The following is a 24,218-nucleotide window of genomic DNA, read 5'->3' as shown; positions in this document are numbered from 1 at the left end:
AGAGTGATTAGCTGTGCAGGCACAACAGCCTACAGACTACGGTGTCAGCAGGAATGGAAATCGACAGGCCAAGGTCATATCCAACTTGGCTTGATTAATGCAAATCCCTTCACGGACAAGTCCGACAGGATTCAAAGAAAATATCAAATAAACAAAGCCTTCAAAACTAGAATACCATCCAGACAGGTGTGGCTAGATTCAAAACTTAAACCAGGGCCCAAGGAAAATTACTGGTTTACCGATGGATCTTGCTACAATGAACGCTTTGGGGCGAGGATCTATCGATTGAAGGATGGCTTCGAGGAAAGCTTCCGCCTGGGCCAGCATGCAACAGTCTTTCAAGCCGAGGTGTTAGGCATAGTCAAGTGTGCCGAGCACCTGGTAGGAAAAGAGACAGAAGGGATGAAAATCTTCATCTGCAGCGACAGCCAGGCGGCCATAAAAGCACTGTAGAAAGCCACTACTAATTCTAAAGTGGTGTGGGAGTGTATGCAAGCACTTGCCACTTTGGGGGAGAGGAATAAAGTCACCCTAATCTGGGTTCCGGGCCACCATGGGATACAGGGTAACGAAGAGGCGGACTGGCAGGCCAGAAGAGGAACGGAAGGCGTTCCTCCGGAGGGTCTGATTGGTGTGCCTTTCGCAGTCGGAAAAAGGATCATAAAAGGTCACCCACAGCGGGAATTCGAACAACGCTGCCGAACTAACACAACCTGTAGACAGGCTAAACTATTTATGGGGGAGCAGTCAAATAGAAGGACTAGAGAACTTCTGGCGCTGAACAGGAAAAATCTGAGGGTTGCGGGAGGAGTTCTCACAGGCCACACTACCCTCAGGGCTCACCTGTACAACATGAAGCTAGCTGAACAGGCAGGCTGTAGGCTATGTGGGGACGGTAGAGAGGACGTCGTACGTATTCTGTGCGAATGCCCCCTACTGGCTATATATAGATATAGGAGCTGGGGCCAGGCTTTCATGGAACCAGCTGACCTAAATGAAGTGGCAGTGACCAGCCTCATTAGCCTAGTGAAAGACACAGGGCTGGGGCTGGTGGACCGACCAGCATAAGGCGGAAGTTACAAAAAATCGTATGATTTAGGTGATTCTGGGCAAAAAATTGACCGGCCGCATTACTCTAAATTCTAAATTCTAAGCTTAATCCCAACAAACGCATCACAAAAATAATTCTAATATTAATTTGAAATTGTTTCTTCACTAATGGACCTGACGCAATTTGTTCATCGTCGGCACCAATTTTCGGAATACCGCGAGTAGTTCCACAGACAAGAATTCCGCTCAGTAATGTGAAAACAGAGGAAAAACCGGTAATTCTATAGTTATGCACAGGATCAATATGATGGAGTCATAATCTCTATCTTTGAACTTTTCACCTGATGTACTACTATCAGCTGATTCACTACTAGTGTTAACAGTTTTAGGGGGATGATACGTTCGCTTTTTGGATCTACATGCCCGCCAATTACTAACTTGACTCCCCTTGCGAATACCAGATTTCATTTAAAAAAGTTTTTTTGCTCTCCACTAAGTATTAGACACGACTGAGACTCCAAAAACTCTGACATCAAAATTGCCGTCAATTTTACCTACAAGTGCAATTCATTTCGGAGCATCATGTCGTATTTAAGACCAATAAAAATCAACTAATAAAAAACCTTCACTAAAATCCAGACACGACGGCCGCTCAAAATTCTGTTATTTAAATTCTCGTCAATTACACCTAGGAAAACCATAATTGAAAAGTGCAATTTCAAGGATAATAAAGGAATGGAAGTAATGAGGAAATGACGGTAAAATTCGGCAGGTGAGTGACCTTAAAGGACGAAGTACCTGTGTCTTGGGAACGTCTCAGAACCGCGCAGCAGGGGCTGGGACGGCCCAGCGACCGTTCCATTCATAGGCGTTGTATTGAAATACCCATAGCATCGATACTTCTTGAGATATCGATGTGAAATTTCGACCGAAATACTCTTAAAGAATATAGCTAGGCGAAAACATGAAAAAAATATCGAAATTTTTAACCCATTATGCCAGACTAATCCCTTAATAGGAGAACAACAGAAATTTAGAGTTTGTGGAGCAGATACTCCAGAAAAAAATAGTTTTGGGTGGCATTGAGGCCCTGAACTACAAGTCGACTTTCCTGACTACAAGACGCTTTCTGGACGACCCAGGACGACCCCGAGCCACAATGAGGGGCTGAGTGAGCTAAATACTCAGGTTACTTGTCGCATTTCCGGTCCTTCGGGACCCTGAATCATTCGTGGGGAATTTCTCCCCATTAGTATTCATTAAATATTGATTTTGGTAATTATTTCGGGTTCATCTTAACTAAATTTTTTGCTCGGTGTTCTCAAAAATTTTCATTAAAGGGGACGCATTAGTTCCCCAGATCCTCAAAATTTATTTTCTTTCTTTTTATATCCAATTAAAATTATTGTTTTTCTTTGTATCAATTTTGATTACGAATAATATATGTTTTTTTTTAATACAAAAACGAGGCGTTGTGTTTCATTCTGTGGAGAATTTTTGGGATTTGTGGAATTGTCGTGAAAAGATTTCAGGAATTCGAAGAGGGAGTTTCGTCCTCCCTTCTCCTTTTAACTAAGAGTACGGGTATAATGGTTAACAATTGGTCAGAATTTGCAGTAAATTGGGAGGTTAGGTTCGTTTTTATCCTCTACAAATAAATGAACTGACGCCTAGAAGGTCACATGGGCGTCCGCAATTGTCTATAGGTGGTTTTATTTGATTTAATATTTTTCGGTCAATTTATAAATCTGAAATTCGCCACAAGTAAAATCCTCGAACAATAATAGCATAGGTCGTTAATTTTTCCGCCTATGTGGCGAGAATCGTATCGGTCCCGTACAGTTAAATTTATGACATTCCTAACGCACGAGTGGTACAACGAATGAAAAATTAACAAAAAGATTATAGCGGACCCGCAATAACTAAAAATTATAACGACATGAAATTAATGGAAATCAAGGCACGCGATCTAATTAACGCTGATTTACAGTGTTACATATAAAATTTAATTCATAAATTTTATTCGTATTCTGGCTCGCTTCAAACCTCGTTCGTTTCATTCCCACCGGATGTTACTTGCAAACCTGCAAATTCTTCTACCGACCCCAACACATAGAACTCACACGTATAGGCACGTGTGCCCAGAGGATACTGTCTTAGCATTTTCTGGACACTTCAACGCCACTGAAACGTACAATTTTTAAAGACAATCACGCCTGTGGAGCCATAGCGAGCATTTCCCCGCTTGACTTTTGTATTCGCTTTCGATATTTTCAAAAAAATCTGCCAACGCCGTAATCCATCCCATCGCGAGTAAACTCAACTCTGTAAGACGAGGCTTTGGACCGGTAAACTGTGCGAAAGATTTGCGATCTATCGAGATCGATACAATAAATTACGAACAATCACGCACATCTTCGTGGTTCGTGTTTCATGTGATGAGATAAGACTCAAAGTGATTTTTCCGTTTTAGAATAAGTATACTAGTGAACCCTTTCCAAGAGAACTTTGAAACAATCTGAACAGTGAATTTTAAAAACCAATAATAATAATAGCATTTTAAATGGGAGGACTTTCTCACCTTAATAACATTTGAACTGGTGAATTAAGAATGCAGTGACTTCAATTGTCTACAGTGATCAAACGTATATTGGATTAACTCCTGAGCTTCAGTAAGTATTTAAAACAAAATTGTAAGGGTGAGCACTAACTTGTTAGAAATTATCAATACATCAAAGAAAACAGCTAAAAGAGAAAATCCGGTTGAAATCATCTAATCTTGACTCTCTATCTCTCTCCCCGTAAAACACTAGCTAGTAATTAATTGAGTAATACCGAGCAGCAGACATAATTGGTAATAACAATTTGATTACTCTATAATAAGTATTTTCGGACAATGACTTTTCCCTGTCACTTAAATATTCTGTTCCAGAGAAAATAGCTAATCTACCGCAATACAAAATAATGTAAAATTTAGCAATCCATTGAATGAATGATGTTTGCTATGTTTCAATCCGTTAATTTTTCATTTGACTCATTAAGTGAAGAGTTAATTAAATAATCGATCAACTATAATAGGGAGATGAAAATTCTTCAAAGTAGGATCCATTAAAATGGGAAGGTAAGTCTACGCAGGAAAGTAAGCCGTGGAGAATTTTATTTTCCCAAAACTCAAGTTATACAGACTTCCGTCGGTATATAACAACAGACGCTAAAATAATCCCTTGTTAATTATCTCATATTGATGCAATAGAAGAAATAAGGCTCTGCATTTTTATCTAACTTACGACTACTTGAAGTTCTCGGGTGACTCTTGATAGCGCAAAGAATTTCCCAGAATTCCTTACAACGTGTAATATGAATTTACGTGCGTAAAGCTTCGCCACGCACTCCGAGGACAAAACGAACCACTTTACTCTCAGTACGACCCCGAACAGTGAAATCGCCACGTAGCGCAAACAACAGTTTGTTTTACGCGTATGTGTAGAAAAGCATAACTTTAAGGATTTGAAACACAAGAAACTATGGCGAAACGTCTTTTTATTTGACAATTCAATTAATTTGGTTGTCATTCCTCCAAATCCATTAATTCTTTCAGTTCCATTCATCATTTATTTTCTGTAAACTTATTGATAATTTTTCTTGATAGAAACGTATCATTACCTGTGAATAAAACCCAGCTTGTGTATTGAGTCTATGGCCAATGCCGTCTCTGATATATAAAATTGAGTGCACTCTTCCGAAAGCGTATCCTTCTTCATTAGGAGTGTCATCATATCCCCTGTAATGGTATCAATAGATTTATGAATTATAGCCATGTCACAACATCTCAAATCTAGTCATATACACATACTTAATTTCAGAATAAATTTTGAATTTCTATCTTTGTAAGTGATACGAATACTATAGAACATTTAGCAAAACTGAAGAAATTTAAAATTTTATTTGAATCCTTTATTTTAATATTATTTTACCTCCAGGCAAAAATTCCATGATGAGATAGAGATTAATCGGATCTTGGAAACTGTAGTACATTTTCACAACCCACTGGTGATCGGCCTCAACTAGTACGTCTCTCTCTGCTCTTACATGAGCCACTTGTTCCTTTTCAAGCATATCCGCCTTTCGTAATATTTTCATAGCGTATACATGACCTGTATCTTTCTTTTGTACTAATCTCACCTGAAATATTCAAGTAACGTACTAGAATTCATTCAACAGATAGGATCAATAGAAGTGCGTCTTTTTATAACAATTCGAAAAAATTGTGCAAATGCATTTAGACATAAAGAATGAATATTTTAATTATTTTGTACCATTTAGCATTTTGATGGATGGAATGCTTATATTCAAGAAATGCTTGCGCTATGAATTCTTTTTGTTCTTCGAACTGTGAAGCCCAAAAATCAGTGGAACAAGATTCTTACTACTAGGGAAGCAAGATGAAACGATTTCATAATGTCAGGGATAAATCGCTGGGTTCCGCTGTTTGGATAAATCTCCCTGCAGTGAGTAGATACTAGAATCCGGAGGAGTAATTGGTAGGAATACGGTGTTTTATTTATTCAAACTAACTAAGGTCTTAACAGTAAATCATTTTGATAAAGCAGTATGACATATTAAATGCAAGCATTACTCTATGCATTATCTTCCCTACTTTTCTTTTGTTATCTAATGGAAAACATTGTTAACTGTCGCACACATTCATTTGGCCTGATGAGAATGCATAAAATTGCATAAAACGTGAAGGAATTGTGTTTCCACAGAATGTCTGTATGTGTGTACCAGCACCTTTTTTTCATCACACTCGCCGTAACACCACGTTTGTTTATGAAGACGTAATTGGTTCCATTCAAATTATGGAAAATCTATCATCTTTATTTATAATGTGATGAAATTTCTGAAGTTCACCGAACCCTCTATTCGCTGTGCGGTCCTCTGGCCCTACCTATTAACAAAGTTGAGCGCAAAGTAGTTTGATTCACCAGAACGACCACTAGTATCAGATTTTTAACTAGCCTCCTGATTTACTTTACCTCATCAGCAAGCTCAGACCCATGGGGAGGGGGTGGTTCATCGGTAAATCTGTGACTAGAGATGCAACTGAGATTTTCTCAGATAATAAAGAGTTGTTCACGGGGAAAATAAATCTTTAATTGTCAAATTGTTCAGACTCGGTACAAAAATAAAATAAATTGCTTAAAAACTCCAATTAAATAATTCAGTTACGAAAAAAATAAGAAGAATAAAATAAAATATACGAAATAAATAAGTCGCTCTTTGTAATGAATAATAATAGATTCTAACAATCAAAAAAAAGTTACAGACTGAATGGTAAAGCTCAATTTACGGGAGTTGAATTCATAAGTTCAAGTCAACACAAAAGTTGAAAAATGAATTCAAAAGTCTTAGTATTTAAGACCAAAATTAGAAATATCGAAGTTAAAATATGAGTCCATAAGGCTTAAAAGACAAAAGGCGAACTAAATTATGAGAATGTTAAAAGCGAAACGTCACAGATGAAACGAAACCAAAACAAATTGACGCATGGGACATTAAACGTATCGGACGTAGACAGAAAATTTTAATACCAACATGTCTCTGCTCACGACTCACGACTCAACGAAATGGATGACAAAATCAAATTGCGAAATAAAACCCAGCCATTCGTAATCAAAATGAAATCCTTTGATTGCTCAAGGTTACGAACCCTCCACGAAACTACTTTAATCACATAACAAGGATGATTCGAAAATTATTCCTTCCGAACGAACGAGAGTTGTTGCAAAATTAATATCAAAATTATTCAAAAAGAGATTTGTTTACTGCTCCAACAAAATCTGGTCTCGAAACAAAAATCAGATAAAGCGAACAAAATAATTCGTAAGATGAGCGTTTGAAACGCCGAATATTTAAGACTTGATTTTGCCATGACAAAATTTCAAAAATAATTAATCTTCACAATCACCAGTGAGCCCGGTGGCTTGGCGCAGTGGGTACGTTCATTGCCTCACATGCGAAAGGATCCACGTTCAAAACCCGACCGGGTAGAATGGTGAGATCTAACCATTTAAAGTCTTGATCATCATCGCAGCATACCGCAACCGGGTCGAAGTGATGCAAAATCGATTTAAAAAAACAATCACCAAACTATCGGCTGCTTAGCCAGGTTTTAACACATTCCAATGAACTCCTCTAAAGATCCAAAACCCATACAATGCCAAAGTCCCAAAATGGCTACTCAAATGCCGTTATGTTAAATAAATTAATTCAGTTATGTTAAATAAATGAATTATTTTAACCAGACCATAATTTCAGTTATGATTTTAATGACGTCATCGAATCTTCTTAAATATAGTGAATCTGTTCTTTGGATAGTTCCTTCTCTTCACTACAATTCAACTGTTAACTTTTTCACTTATTGATTCAATGTTTAATTTAATGTTCCTAAAGTTTAACTGGATTTCAAATACAGTTCCAAAAAAAATAGTTTTTGTTCTGTTTTAGTTGTATGTACATATGTATATATTTATTGCTTTTTGAGAGGGAATACAAAAAAATTGCTCTCATTTAGCAAGGGGGGAATATGCGCTGGACATACAATATTCGATAGCTCTTTATAAAATATTAAATAAAATAAAAGCAAAATAAAACTCAATGAAACACAATGCAACTCAAAATCAAGACGGAATAAAAATAAGAGTAAATAGAAAAATGCCTAAAAATGGAGTTTGAGAAGGGCTCCAGGCAGTTTTTCTGGCTATAATAGAAGTCGTTGTACGCCCTATTATCCGGGAGTGAAGGAAGCTGAAGAGGTAGGCATAGCTGATCGGTAAACTCGATGACAACCTCAGATAACAAAGCGTAGAGAGCAGTGAGATATAGAATTGAAACAAAAACAAGACAACGGAGGCACTGCTGAATTTAATTTTGTGCAAAGGATTTGTGAGGGCTGAGTGCTTCGATGAAGGCCTGCTTATGCAGGGACCAGAAGTGGGGGTCCAGGTTGTAAAACATTGATGAAAATCCAACAGAGGAGAAGATCTCGTTCAGCCTGGCCACCCAGTTGAATCTGGTTAGACATGCAGGACTCCGGGATAGGCGGATTGATTCAAGTAAACAGATGCGAGACCAACAATTCTGGTTCATTTTGAGGGTTCTCTAGATCCAATCCCGGGGTCAGCTGAGGGCGCGAACTGCTAGATGTTGAGCACCTAGCTCCAACCTGATTTGGTAGCCCGGGGTATTCCTAGGAAGCAGGAAAATTCGTTTAAAATAGTCTGTTTAAACTCTCTCGATCTCGTCCAGGAAGTTTAGATCCCAGCATTGGTTTTCGTGCAGCAGCGTGGAGACTAGACTGTCAAAAAGTTTGATCCTGGAAAGCCAGTCACCGGCTTTGGTTCTCTTCAGAATGTTCGTCGCCACTCCAATTGTCACCTTAGCTTTCTGGATGGACGCTTCAGCAGCAGCTTTGCCGTTCATAGCGCTGTCCATGACTGTGCCTAGATAATTGTATTGCTTCACTGCTTGGACTGGTCGGCCCTTGTAGAGAAAGGCGTCTTTCTCAGAGGCTCTCAATATGCCAGACTGTCTGCAGACCAGTACCTTAGTCTTTTCAGTGTGTACTGTTAGACCGTTCGCGTCGAAGTACTCCGGCAGACAGTTCAGGATGTATTGAGTGTCAGCTCGCGATCGTGCGAAGATGACCGTGTCATCGGCGTACAGCAAGGCTCTTAAGCTTCGGCCACCTATGTCGAGGCCCTGGACTCCCTTACTCACCAGGAATTCTAACATGTCCGAGATGTAGGCAGTGAAGAGGAGGGGACTTAGTTTATCTCCTTGAAGAACTCCCTCGGTGACCTCGAAATCCCTGATATAGTCGAGACCCAGACGGACTTTGACGGAGGCATTCGCATAAATGTTACTCAGAGCTCTCAAGAATTTACCAGTTAGTTCAATTTTACTGAGCTTCTGCCATAGAAGATGGTGGGGGACGCAGTCAAAGGCTCTTCTGAAGTCGATGAATATGCAGCATACCGAATTACCTTCGAGTCTCAGCTTCGATTGGACCACTAGGTAAAGGGAGAATGATTGATCAAGGCACCCCTTACTACGGCGGAAGCCGGCTTGTTCCTCAGGGAGAAGATGACAGGATTTCAGCCAGGATTCTAGGCGAGAGTGAAGAAGGCCGGTGTAAATTTTGAGGATATTGTTTAGTAAAGCGATACCACGGTAGCACAAGAGGTCCTCCGGGTTTTCTTTGTAACGAGATTTTCTCGTTACTAAAAAACTGTTTTACCCACACGAAAACCCATGGGTCAAGAATGGTTAGAGTGAGGGAAAGAGTAGAGAGCGACATCTAACGCCAGCTGAAGAAGCTGAGCGAGAGATGAGAGTGACATCGAACGGCGGTTTAACTGAAGCGCGCGTGAGGTCAATAGACCAATCAAATAATGCCAAGAGGCGTGGTTTGGGTGAAACCATGCTTCTGAACAACATAGAGAGGCTGTCGATACGCTGTCGCCATATCTAGAAACTCGCCCAGCTGTGTTTGGGGAAAATGGGCCAACGTACTGGCGTTCCAATTGGGCGATTCTAGAAGCGCTATCGATTTAGACCAGGGAACAACGGCTAGGTGAGAGGACTAGTGCCCCCTCAATTGCCGTCGACCTGATTAGTGTTGGTGGGGTAACGGATGACCCACCACCGCTGAGATGTTCAGACTAGGGGGAGAAGGCCCTAGTAGATTTCGAGACAGTCAGTGACAGGCACTGGAGTCGAGCAGATTACTTTTGCGGTTACTCGGCACAGTGGTTAGTGACATTTATCCGTATGGATTATGGGGGTCCGTTGTGAGGACTAGATCCGAGACAGCGAGAGAATGGGACGCTTCGGCGTCCCAAACAGAATGATGGGATTACTTTGAGAACGCGGAATATTTTAATTCGATGTTCTCAGGGATCCATCACTTCGGACGAAAGAAGTGGTGTTGGCGTGGATCCGTGAGCCGGGAGTTAGGCCCACTCCTGAAGGCCCGATTGCACGTGCCTCCACGACGAGTAATCTGGGTGCTGGCCCGCGATGATGGTGCTTTTACCGAATATTGAGGGTGAGTTGGGGTGGGCACAGGTGGTTGAGAATAACTCTCCGGATACCTGTGTCACATGTGCCTCTCAATGTTCGGTCCTCCGAGGAGTGAGAAGGATTCGAAGGTAATGGTCGACCTCTCCAGAGTTGAGCCACTCTGGAGAGAAATGAAACACGTCAGAGGAATGGGAACATCCTCGGCGAAAGATACATGGAAAAATGGCTCCTGAAAGATACGCTTTATCGAGATCTCTCGGCTGAAAAGACGAAGATCGATCGAGTGAATTACTCCTAATATGGTGGACCTCGCCACACTATACCGTATTACGCTGATGCTGGCTCAGCATAGTTAGTCCCGCCACGAGAAGTTCTCAGAGTAGACGAGTTATCCTCTTAGGCCGGTTGACCGCTGGATTTTCCGTGAAAATCCAGCTGGCGCCCACCAATTGAGCGATAGAGAAGATGCCAAAGTAGTTTGGGATCTCTGTTGGTGAAGCACCGGAAAATCCCCTACACCTTTCTTAAAACCATGGCTAGTGAGGCTTTGGGCCAGCTCACAGGGACTTTCTCCTGGTTCCAGGCGGTATTTAGCATCGACGCGATAACCAGAATCCAGTCAGATGGAAGCGATTTAATGAATTCGTTCGTGATTCCATCAGGACCCGGCGCTTTACCAGGTTTGCACTGTTTTAAGGTGAGAAGGACTTCTTCCTGGCTAATATCCTTGACCAGCCATGGGTGATGAGCATCAGGTTAACTTAGATCAATGGCCTGGCGGGGAGGGTAGATGTTCATGTAGAATTCTTCCCACTGACCTTTGGAGAATTTGTTTGGTGTAAAACATGCAGCGCGCACCGACCTGACTGGGTTCCAGAAAGATCTAGGATTATTTGTGGCAGCCATCAGCGATTGCAGGAGCTTGGAATGTTCAACAATTTTCTTTTTCCTACATTCCCTGAGGTCTGCCAGTTTCTGGTGGAATGAGGTTAACAGGGGAAAGTGAAACTTACCTTTACGGAGTTCTCTTTGGGCTCTGTTGACTATATTTTTTGCTCTTCGGTATTCAGCGTCCTCCCATCGGTGACGACTAGGCTGGGGTCCCCGATAGCGAACCCTTGATCTGACTTCGTGCATACCCGGGACTTCAGCAGCTTCAGAGATTGCCAGGCATACGTTTCCGTAGCATGACGTGGCATCGGTAGAATCGATACAGTATTGGAGACGGTGGGATGTGAACATGGCTTGCGTAAACAATAGCAGACGTTCTGGCTTCCATTTCAGGGTTTTGGATCTCTCGGCTGTGAATGTCCTGTGATTCACCTACCTTAGGCTGGAGGGGGGGGGGCTGGTCAGGGTTTTGAGTTCCAGATGAAGTGGGAAGTGGTCTGTGTTGAAAGACAATCCATCGATTCTGAGGGATTTGTCAAGTATGGATGCTTCGAAGCTACACCAAATTAGGTTGACCGTGCTCAGGCTTTGTTTTCCGCAAAAAGGGAAACCATCGGCTAGATCTCCAGGCGTACAACCATTGAGGAGGGTGAAGCCATTCTCGTGCATATAACTCAATAGCAGTTCACTCCTGGCCTTGTGGGAAGGGGATCCCACGTCCTGAAATGTCCTGGAGTCTGTTAGGAGTAAGCCTGAGATAGATTCCGGGGGGACTGATTTATCCAGGTTTCCAATCCTACAATAAAAGTCATCTCCCAAATAAATGTACTCATTAATATACGGGGTACGGCAGGAGGAAATGAAAGGTTGTAGAGACTCGAGAGTCAAGTCTATGCAAATATATCTGTATTTGGAGTGAAATAGATTAGTCCAAAAATGAAGTGGGTGGAGGCGAGAGACCGTCGTAAATATCCACCAACGAGACGAAAATAATAAAACAGAATCGTATACCTTATAGATGAGGACCGCGACACCTCCGCTGCCTCTACCCATACTCGCTTCTCTGGTAGCTACAGACCAGTAACAGTTATAATTGGAGGCCCATGGAGTCAGGAATGATGGAATGAAGTGTTGCCAGGTTACGCAGAGGCCAATGAAGAACTGGAAGGACTTCATAGAGAGGCTGTCCAGATTTGAGATCCCGTTGCAATTCCAGAAGAGGGCCACAGGACTATCCTGTGGCGGCCTTACTAGTTTTTTGGCATGGATAAGCTGGGGTTATTCAAATGAACTCAAGAGTCTGTCTCCATAGACTCCACAGGCTGCTGCTTCGGTTTCAGTTCGAGTTTGTTGCTGTTGTGATTCCAAGAGATAACACCGTCATCAATAAGGATCTTGTTTCTGTAGATTTTCACAGTTTTCCCAGCAGCCCTCTCAGTTTTGGCTCTCTTACTCAGGAGAAAAACAATCCGACCTTCATTTGGAGATAAATTATTTTCAATGATTACATTGAAGTTGGACAGGTTTTCCTTTTTTTGTGACATGACTGATAGTTTAGTCGAGTAAGAGTTAAATTTCACTAAAAACCTGTCTTTGTTCTTGCTTGCTGTCTAGACGTGGAATTCAGTTGCAAGAACTCCAAACATGGAGGTTACGAACTCCCTGACAGCTTCAACTTGGGGTGAGTTGCAGACCAGGCCTCTGATGATGATGTTGTTCTTTTAGAGAGGCTAATCTGGGTATCTAGAGCTGCAGAAAGTCTGTTAATTTCTGAGCGTAGTGCCAGGTCAGGTCTGGGCTCTGATTTTCCTAGAACAGCTGCCTCCAGTACGGTGATTTTGAACAGGGCCTCGTTAAGGTACTTCCTCAGTGAGTCATACTTAGTGAAAATTTCGCAATGAACTGAGGACCTAAAATTTAGATCATATGTTGATGAGGACATGTAAAAACGACTCCCATAATTTCAAGTATTTTTTTCACGCGAATTTTTGAGATATCCATCGTCCAACATTCAATTTTTGTCTTTCTAAATTTTTCTCGATGCATATCGCAAAAATTCACATGGAAAAAATACTTGAAATTTTGGCAATCGTTTTCACATGTGCTCAACAACATATGGTCTAAATTTTAGGTCTTCAGTTCATTGCGAAATTTCCACCAAGTATAACTCACTGAGGAAGTACCTTAATGAGTTTAGTAGAGACTAGAGCTTCGGATGAGGCAATTTTATCCTCCAGTTTCTTGATCCTCAGATTGCTCATTTTCTGTTCAGATTTGAGTCTCACGATATCGTTGGGCATAACTATAAGGTCGGCATTCACCTCATCAACCTTCGAGTTCACTTTGGAAAACTCTTCGGCTAGGTTGGCATTTAGCCTCGACTCCTGACAGATTTGCGAATTTTTCATTTCGGCCAGCTGCCCCGCAAGCCATGCGAATGATTGGGCAGTTGTCTGCTTCTCCAAATCTGGGATGACAGGAGGTAAGGAGTCACCGGTGAATGCCATGATGGGTTGACTTTGGTGGGATGCACTATCTATATTGCTATCACTGATTACCATGGAGCGAACACCTATGGGCTTGAGGAGTTTAGATGGGTTTGAGGGAGTAACAGTGTCAGAGCCCAGTCGATCGCGAGGTCTTTTAACACCTCGGCAAAGTTCTGAAATGGTCCCGATTGAGTTCGCACGGTCTCTCAGGCAAAGGGTAGCGTGGGAGGGTCTGCCCACAGGTTTCTTCACTTTAGTAGGGCCCACAGTGTCTTGATTTTCCGAGGCAACTGCTAGAGGTGTATTGGACATGACAGCATAACCTCACTTGTCATGTGAAATGTGTAGAGACTCCCACTGCGGTAAGGACGTGCCCGGGCCCGAAAATGCTTACCCCAAATAATAAGAGAAACCCTCGGCCGCAATTGAGGGTAGTGCTTCTTAGAATAATCAACTATTGAAGATCGTAAAAACATAAAACTTGCCCAAGGTTCCTTAAAACGCGTGTGTAGCAGGTGACGTTGCGTATGCGCCCATTTTATTTTAGTTTTCAACTGTTTGTGTCCATGCACAGTTTCTTTCTCCCGCGGATAATCGTAACAAATAATTTTGCAATTTGTCAACCGGTCCACGTCGAAATGCAAAGATGCAATAGAGCCTAAGGAGTAAAGGCCAATGGATGTGCACTATTCCGCAGCTAGGTCGATACTGAATTAAAAATGGTGATTCCTGTTGCCGAGTGATATTTCACTGATTTTGCGTTTTGTGTGGAAAATTTCGTTGGAGTTTCGACGTGGAAGGGTTGAATCTTTTTGTCTTGTTTTATCCGACTGTCGTCAAATGCTGCGTGACTTTGGTTTGCCCCTCAAGTCAGCAATCGTTGTCAGCAAAACTGCGGCGCGTGTTGGAATTTGCTGGGTTCGACCGGATGTAATTTCTTATTAATTTTTAGAAATAATTTATTATTTCTGAATAAAAAATGTCATGATTCTAAATACTCCAAACACAACAAAGCTATAAGTTATTGCGCTATGGTGTATGGTTTAGTAAACACCGTAGAAATTTCTAAAAATGTCTAGAAAATTTCAGAAATTTCTGGAAAATTCTGGAAATTTGTGGAAAGTTCTAGAATATTCTCCAGTTTTCGAAAATATTTTTCAGTATTCTACAAATTTGAGGATATTCTCGGGTTTTATAGAAAGTTTGAGAGAACTCTTTGACGTTATTCTCAAAAATTGTATTAAATTCTTGCATCTTTGAGGAAATTCATCGAAATTCAAGAAGTTCCTACAAAATTCAAGGAAATATAATAAGGGGTTCCTAGAAAATGGAGGAGAGTTTTTTTATCGTTATTTTACATCGCTTCGACCCGGTTAGGTTATACTGCGATGATGATCAAGACTTTAAATGGTGAGATCGGACCATTCTACCCGGCCGGGGTTGGAACTCGGAACCTTTCGTATGTGAGGCAACGAACTTACCCACTGTGCCAAGCCACCGGGCATGTAGGAGAATTGAGATGAAAATTTCGAGGGAATTCAATGAATTTCCAGTAATTTCGAGAAAATTCGGCGACTGTTTAGAACCTTCGAGGGAATTGAGGGGGTTTCTATGAAATTCACGTGAATGCAAGAAATTTCCAGAGAATTCAAAAATTTTTCTAGAAAATTCAAGGGAATGCGCAGAGCTTCTAGAAAGCGTCTAGTCGGATAAGCATGGTGAATCTTCTCCCTGCGAATTTCAATGCGGTAATTTTTTCACAAATTCATCACCTGAAAAACAATTTTCTCTAAATTTTCACATCATTATATTGATTTCCTGAATTTTAATCATTAAAAAACACGTTTTTTCAATCTAATTTTCTTGCGTAATTAAAAGTTGACTCAAAATCTGAAAAAATTGTCAAATGTCAAAAACATTTGATTTGAAAAAAAAATTGGTTTTGTTTACCATTGCTAAATTATATATTTAATTTTTTTTTTCTTGTTCAAAACTATTCTGATATAGGTATAGATTTTTTTCACACCCCTGCACGGAAAGTTCATACTTTGCTGCCGCTCATCAGAAAGCAAAATACAAACTTTTCTTTGTGAGCATTAACAAATAGCATGTGCACCTCGGGCGGAAAAAACATGACTTTCCGCCCTTGATGTACAATATTCTATTTCATCATATCTGCACGGAAAGTTAGATCTTCTTCCCCAGATGACGGGAGAAAAGTGGATTATTTCATTCCTCGAATAACCCACCTTCCTCCCTGCATTTACGACGAAAAATCGAACTATACCGTGCAGTTATGACGAAAAATAGCATGTGCACCTAGGAAGCAAAACAAGACATTCAAACGCGCGTGTTTACCCCGTGTTTAGTCCACACGCGGATTGAAATGTCCTGTTTTCCTCCCTTCGTGCACAATCTACTACTCTACCACTTTCACAAAAATTTACGTGATTCTGGCCTCAATTGCCTATATTTTGAGAGGAAAAAAGTTCCAAAATTCCACCTGCAACACATTAAAAAAAAATAAAAACAATGAATTTTCACATTTTTCACTGGGAATCCTTCCATAAATCAGCAACGGGACAACCGTACCAACGAAAACGCTAGCAACATGAAATACTACCAAGATCATCCCTACCAACGTACAACTTTAACCCACCAAACTGTTTTTCGGACACGCCTACCGCATCAGAACACTATGAATGGTGCAACGGGCTCGCGGGATAACCGTACGAAGCGAAAACTTCATCGGATTATACCACTACCGATACCGTCCAGAAAATGGAATGCAACTCCACCGCGGGATAACCATACCAAGCGACGAACCTACCGCATTATACTCCTACCGATGCCGTTAAAAAGCAACGACTGAGAGCGACAGTATAGAACGGAACGAAACAGAGGTTTTTACTTTAAGGAACGTTTTATTTACGTTTAAATAACGGGAACGAAAGTGAGAACAAAATGTCGAGAACGTTCTTACCAAGAACGAAAGCGAGAACGAAATGTCGGAAACGTACTCCCAAAGAATGAAAGTGAGAATAGGAACGTTCTTCAGCGAATAAAAGTTGGGAACGAACTGTTGAGAGCGTTCTTGCAAAAAACGAAGTGAGAACGGGAGCGTTCTCCCGAGAACAAATTAGGAATGAACGTACTGACTGAATTCGAGGGTTCTCAGCCATTGATGGAGCCTTTTTCTGCATAAGGGATACTTTGTCATGTAGGCGAATCAAATTTTTCGATGTTTCCGAAAATTCTGGGAAAACTTGAGAGTAATACCTGACGTGAAACAAAACTTGGTAAATTATTCCAGATTTTTCAGTTGTTTCGTTTCAAGTTAGTTGAGTTAATGACGGGTCACTCGGAGAAGAATTTTCTAGGGAAATTTATGTGATAAGCACTATAAATAAGGTACAACTTCCACACTTGAAAAAATTATTATGTAGGAGCAGAAAAATTCGCGTGCGGCACCAGAAAAATTAGGATATCCCCAATATTTTTTCCAGTAGTGCACTATATTTTTTTGGCGTTACACAATAATTGTTTTGTAATGTAGCATGAGAATTTTCCTGGTGCGGCACATGAATTTTTCTGATGCTATACAATAACTTTTCCAAATGTGCAAGTTGTTTCTCATTTATGGTGCTAACATATGAATTTTTCTAGATGATTTTTTTCAGCGCACGGATTAGATCTGATATACGCTTCCACTGACATGACTTGAAAAATTGAGATTAGAGAAATAGTTATTTTCATCACAAGGTCCACAAAGTATTTTCTGACGAATGTGGCTTTGTAGGCCGAGTCAAAGGCGAGGCCTATAATCACATTCGTCAGAAAATACTTTTGGACCGTGTGATGAATGCAATTTTTCGTCAGAAATTGCAACGAAAAAAATGCAGAAAACAACGAAAAAAAATTTCGAGACAAAAAATGTATATTTTTCGATCCTTATCGTCTAAAATTCTTTCATATATTTTTTCCCGCCTTATTGAAATGCATTTAAATCCATTCAATTGGAAAATAATGAAAAATTCGTGTTTTTTTCAATTCGAACAGTTTTACTTTTCATTTCTGATCAGTTTTTGACCAATTCCATCGAAAAGTTTCATAGATCATCTTCGCATTTTTTTTTCAAAGCAATGTTCAAAGAAAATATTCAATAGAAACAATCAATAGAATTCAATATTTTTACACAACTCATTTTATTGAGATATTTCCTACAAAAATTAATTGGTTAAAATTTTCCGAGTTTTTTTGTTCGTTTTTTCTGAATGAAGAAAGAAGAAAATAGAATGGGAAAAACTTGGAAAATGCATGTCGCGGGATTCCTTTACAAAACATCTCAATAGTAAACGAGATTGCATAGAAAGATAAAATTCCACTGAATTTTCTATGAATAATTTCGATTGGACATTTTCTGTAAGAAAAACTCGCCGTTAAACTGCTGAATTCTTCACTATAATCGGCCAAAAACTTACATAATTTGTAATATAAGTTCAATAGAATCCAGTATTTTCTATGGAGTTCGCGACGTTTTAACCATTGCGCGCCCTTGCATATGGATTATGCTCTTATTTTTGTTTTGTTTTTTTTTTTGACGAATCTTTACATCTCTTCTTTCATATTACGCTAAATTTATTAACTTTCAATGATTGGGACCGAAGAAATAAAGAACTATGGATCAACGAAAAGATTTCAGTGAGCGATCAATATTGTATTGTAATATCAGGTATATCAGAAATATAAGGACAGTCAGAATGACGATCACAGTTATACAAATCATAATAATGCTAATAAGAAGGCAAGTTATTACTATGTTATGTTCGAAGGATTTTCAGGCGGGAAATCCTGAGTTATGAAAATTGATCTATTGTGCCTTCATTTCTCCTAGATTAGATAAGTTACTTGGTAAACAATAAAAATAATGTGCGATAAAATGTTTCTTATCGCGGTTTCCCGAATTTTTATGAGCAATTTTTTTGTTCGCACTCTTACCTCATTTTCCTGTTCTAATATAGGGCCGAAAGTTTCGTTGTAAGGTTTCTGAAGGCGTTTTCAGAAATGATTAAAGCGATTTTGGAATAATCTTCACCTTTAATTATAAATTTTCTGAATAGGTTCTGGGTTTACAACAATTCGGTAATTCCTTGAGAGTTCGATTTGATTGATTTTCCGAGTTATCGAGATTTACAAGGTTTGAATTTTACAATAGTTTTATATTTAGTCTTACTTACGATTTCGCTGTTATTAAAGATGTTCACTGGAATCTCTCTTTCTCTCTCAGTGTTACAAAGAATTTACAGCTTACAATGTTTATGAAGTATTTTACAATATTTGGCCGAATTGTTTGTAAATACTGTAAGGATATTTTCCCGGGTTGTTCACCCAGGAAAAATCCAAACTACTTTTTGTGCCGTCTCTATCGCTCAATAATCGGGTGCCAGCCGAACCTTCACGGGAGGTTCGACGAAAACCGGCCTCTGAGGCAAACTTGTCTACTCAGAGGACTTCTGTGGCCGGGCAAAGGGTTGCCCAGCTAGCATCAGTGTGACACGGTAGAGTGGGTGAGGTTTACCAGGAGTATCCTATGCCAAACGTCATCAGCCACTATTTCAGGCTGGAAATTAAGCCTCACGGCCATCCATGCAAATTGTCACTCGTCCTGGAGGGTTTTTCACTCTCTCAGTAGGCTGTCTCCTCCCGAGTATTTCGACTCGGGAGTGTTTCAGAATTAATAGCGAATCAGCCGGGACTCCTCAGAGCCTGGGACGCCGAGAGGCTGATCCGACCAAAGTGGAACACTGTTACCCACTTCACGACCACCCACACTCTCGGCCACCAGTTACCGCTTCGGTCATCGCACGTCACCGTCTCCGGGTACTCGAATGTCGGCACATGGTCGGGGCGACAGGAGGACGATCTCTACTCCAGACCCACGGGCCCATGCGCTCGTCATTTGTTTCGCCGAGCCGGATAACGCCGGAAACAACAAAGTCGTCACTAAGAGTTCCGAAATAACTCTTTTTCCGTTTGTGGGGGATGCAGGGGCATCCCCCTACGTTCGCTACCATCAGTTATGCACCTGGCTGCGCTGAGCTATTCGCCCACTACTCCCTTGGCCATCTTTCAAGCCAATACCACAGTATATCTCGGAGAAATCCTTTCGACTTCCCCGCTCGAGCGTCCGCGTTCGACTAACTCAGAACCTTACTAGGGCCTTCTCCCCCTAGTCTGGATATCTCAGTGACGATAGGTCATTCCGTTACCCTATCCCCACCAATCAACCCGACGGGATCCCGGGGGCACCAGTCCTCTCACCTGGCCGTTGGTCCCTAGTCTACTCTGACATAGCCTATGGAATCGCCCAGTTGGACAGCCTGTACATCGGCCCCTTTTCCCCTAGCACATGCTGGGCGAATTCCAAAATAGCGATAGTCTAGTAACGTCCTCCAGACCTCCAGGGGTCGCGGTTTCACCCATAACTGCTATGCCTTAGGTCTTTCATCGGTTTGTCGCTCAGTTCATCTAGTCGCGGCTTTCTTCAGCCGCCTCTAGATGTCACTAACTGTCTCTCTTCACTAAGTTAAGAGTCCACATATCTTTTTTAAGGGAATTTCAACCCGTAATGAGAAAATCTCGTTACAATACACACACTTATACCGTAAGTCGTTTGGAGTCACGAATGCCTTAACCGGTACGCGTAATTTTATGTCCAAAAATTCGTATCTCTTCTTTTTTTGATACTAGAGAATGTGATGTTCTCGTAAATTTAGATGAGGGGGTTTTGTCAACTCAAATTTTCAATAATCAAATCCATCAACTATCCGGTAGCGATCGTCGGCACTCAGGGGACCACTCTCGAAATTAGACTCACTGATTTCTGTTGGGGGCTGTTACAGAGAATTGACTTTATTCGTTTTGATATTGATTTACTTTAATTATCGATGATCGGAGAACGTGCTAGTTTCCCGATTTATTCGTGACTAAATTCTAATTATCGATTTAGTGTGAGGAGGGCCTGAGTGCTTTGGTTTTCCGGTGGGGGAAAATTTCGACAGGTGCTGATGCGCGTTGATTGCGACAGGGTGAATATTTCGCTATTGGGAAATTGAGTAAAGAATTTTTTGGTGTGTCATGAAGTGGCCTGGATTATATTTTCTTTTATTTCGTCGTGTTGGAATGAGTCTTAATTTCTTTTGTGAATTTTTATGCTTGTTCCTGACTTGGGGTTGTTGTGGGGTTGATGAACTTAGGGGTTGCTATGGCTTGCCGGGAGGGTCTCGGTGAGCTGGGCAACTTTTGTTAATAACATTTTTCGAATGGGTGCCTTGTTCAAAGGTTATGTCAATTGTTAGGTTATATTTGTTTATTTAGCTAGCTCCGTGGTTTCTCAACCGAATTTGCAAATTGTTGGGTTATTTTCTGGCGCTTATCCCTAGTGGAAAAACCGAAGGCAGAGGCGTAACATGCCTGATCAGAATTTCGGATCGGACTTGATCAGTTTCTGATCGAGACCTGAACAGAATTTCCACTCGAGATGGCGCGGTATTTTGGAGACTAACGTTAGGGTGAAAAGTTGCGTTTATTTATTTATTGGGAGAAGTTGAAGATTTTTCGGGGAATTTGTTAATAACATCTGTAATTGTTGTCCGATTTTGTTGAGCGAGGACTTAAACTCTTTGGTTTGTTTGCCCGCTCATTTTTTGTTACGGAAGTTTTTGTGTAGACCCATTATTTTGGGATTTAGCAAAAATGTTTCATGTAGGGAAAGTTGAGCTCTTGCTAAAGTTATTTGTTAGTAACTTTTGCAATTTTCGGAGTTTCTCTTTAAACAATATGTCCAAAGTTTCGTCGTGCTGAGACGAATCTTTTAGCGTATTTAGATTTTGTTAGAATTTCGATGTTGTATTTTATTTTTGTGGGGAACGGTTTTACTTATGAAGGGTAATGGGGGTGGTTTTCCAAGTTGGTCTGAATGAGGTGGCTCAGGGCTCAAAATTTCTGTCTCATTCAGGGGAATAATTTTGGTCCTTTACGCTTCATTAGTTTGACCGGTTGTTCAATTATTATTTTGGTTTTAAGGGTTTTTAATTGTTTGGACATAATTTTGACATAACAACTATATCATTAATTAATAACTTTCAAAACCCACAAAATCATATCTCCGAAATGGGCTGTTGAAAAAATCTTGAAAAAATTGAGAGACAGTTTTTCTAACCCGCCAATTGTAGAAAAAATCGAGATCATTTTCTAAAAGGGTCAGGGTCAGCCGTTGACTCATTTGGCACGGAATACCTCATTTAGAGAGGATGCCCCATTACTGAAGAGACATATACTGTGAGTCTAGCTCACGGTATTTGGAGATGAAAATCCTGATGAAATTTTTGTATTCGACGCTTTCTAAATGCATTATCAATCAACGAAGTGAAAATAAGCCGCAAATTACCCTCGGATTGATAGGAAAATATATTATTTCTCTACTTTCTACCCTCACTGTATAAGTCAGTAGAGGATGGGGTCATTATAGCGATTGACAACCCTCGGGATTCGTTCTTGCGTTTTTTTTTCAAAAGAACGAATATTCACATATTTTTCTTTGCAAGAACGTTCTCCACATCTCATGCCCGACTTTTACTCTCAGAAGAACGCTCCTGTTTTCATTTCGTTCTTTGTAAGAACGTTCTCGACATTTCGTTCTCATGTTCGTTCTTCGTAAGAACGTTCTCGTTCTATGTTGTTCTTTCAGCGGAGAACGGGAGCGAGAACGGGAACAAGTCTTTTTAATAAGAAGATTGAATTCCTGCAACTCTACCATAGGACAACCGTACCAAGCGACTAGCCTACCGCAAAATAACCCTACCGAACTAACAAGCCTACCGATGTACAATCCTACCGGCCATATTCGAATCATTCTCTAATAAATTTTCATTCGTAATTTTTACTCCACATGATATAATTATTCTAATGAGAATTTTCACCATCGAAATTTCCGCCAGTAGAATTCCACCATTCGACGTCAGGTGGTACAACCTACGGGGTTTTCAACTGATAATCTTTTGATAATATTCTCTGGTAGTTGCTATATGTATAAAAAAATCAGGCCCGGTCGCGCGCCCTCTTTGGAGTATGACTGGTAGGGGTTGGTGGAATTGGGTGTGACCCATTACTCGTCAAACCAATAACTTCCCGACCATTTGTTTTTGTTGACGCTGGGAGCATGCCACAGTGAATGCGGCGCACGCTATACGTAACGCTAGTCATTGTGAGAAATACTCGGAAAACAGTTGGATAATTATTTCATGCGTTGCATGCGTTTAGCGTTGCATCCATTGCGGCATTACCCTTAGGGTGATTTCGTAAAGAACGTATTTGCAATTTAATTTAACTCAAACTTCAATCAAGCTTGAATTAAACCCACTTTTTACTTGACCCACGGCAAAATTCTCTCAACTCCGAAGCTGATCAACTTAAAAATCTGCAACTTAAAAGTTGACACACTTCAAAATTTTCCAACTTCAAAGTTAACCCACTCTAAAATTTTCCGACTTTCCCTTTTTTTTTAATTGCAAAATCCGAAAGTTTTATTTAAAAAACTCAACAACCACTGAGGCGATTTTGCTCAAAATCCAATGAGAATCAAGTTATGTGGAGACGCATCGATTACACAAAATTAATTCAAATCCCATCGTTACCTTGGGTAAAATGGTCGAATTTCTAATAAAAAGAACGCTTTTTGGCATTTTTTTACAAGTTTTATGAGAAAAAAAGAAAACCGCATCGTTTGAAGGAAGAAAAAAATCAATCGTTTTATTCGTTCAGGAGATATCGTTGGACAAAATTTTGGTCGCATGCGTACACACACACACACACACACATACAGACATGTCTTCAAAAATGTATCAGGATGATTCCGGAGGTCGAGGAATGTGGAGAAATCATCGAAATTCCACATTCGATTTTCGGGGTCATTACAATAATTTCCTCTCTTCGGATCGGGAAGTTGAAAAATGAAGGAATTCATAGACGAAACATATTACGTTCGTATTCACGTTTCAATTCTATCGTTCCAAAAGGGAGTGAATTCTCTGGGTTTTTTCCTGCATTTATGTTGATTTTCAGTAATGCTCCCGATTATCATTGCGAATCATTGCCGATTAGTGTTCTCCTCACCTGTGCTCTATCATAATTTTTTCAAAAATCTGTACGACGGAATTTTCACGATCCATTCATCCAATAATTCAATAATGGTAAAGTCAATTGTTGTCATCTAATTCAACCAGTTCTGGTGGTTGAGTAGATACGCGTGACTCACTGAGGGTTGTGAACCAAGGGAGTAAATGGACTCCTGACCCAGAATACTGGAAATTCTATCACAGTACACTTCTTTTCATCTGATTATGTCTCAGTCATATTGATCTTTTCTATTGACCCTTCTTCGCCCTTTTTAATGCATACAATCCCACCTATATTAATTTCACCACATAGTCTTTCTAATTCTCATCTTCTGACCCCGTGTATTCAGTCGTTCAGGGCACACGGCTTCATTTTTCCCCACGGTCCAGTTCACCCCCTGGTCCATGTCCCCCCATTCTACCCCACGTGGGGGTTTTATTGAGATCATTGTTTTGATCACTTATGGAATCAGAGCTGTGATAATAAAAAAAATCGAAGTTCCAAAAGTTTTATTTTTAAAATAACTGG

General features: G+C 40.5%; 1 protein-coding gene across 1 annotated transcript in view; it reads right to left on the bottom strand.

Moving 5' to 3' along the window:
- The window catches only part of LOC107044936 (serine/threonine-protein kinase tricorner), a gene marked incomplete at its 5' end in the record, with an annotated part of 379,667 nt that overhangs the window by 124,682 nt on the left and 230,767 nt on the right, over positions 1-24,218 (bottom strand). The window contains 2 exon segments of the mRNA XM_015267023.1: positions 4,714-4,831; positions 5,025-5,232. Coding sequence (XP_015122509.1) covers positions 4,714-4,831; positions 5,025-5,232 — 326 coding nt within the window.

Source organism: Diachasma alloeum, unplaced genomic scaffold (assembly GCF_001412515.2).
Source record: "Diachasma alloeum isolate Michigan unplaced genomic scaffold, Dall2.0 Dall_scaffold_00842, whole genome shotgun sequence".
NCBI classification, from domain to species: Eukaryota; Metazoa; Arthropoda; class Insecta; order Hymenoptera; family Braconidae; genus Diachasma; species Diachasma alloeum.
Note: the sequence above shows the minus strand (reverse complement) of the source record. Positions and strands in the feature narration are given on the sequence as shown.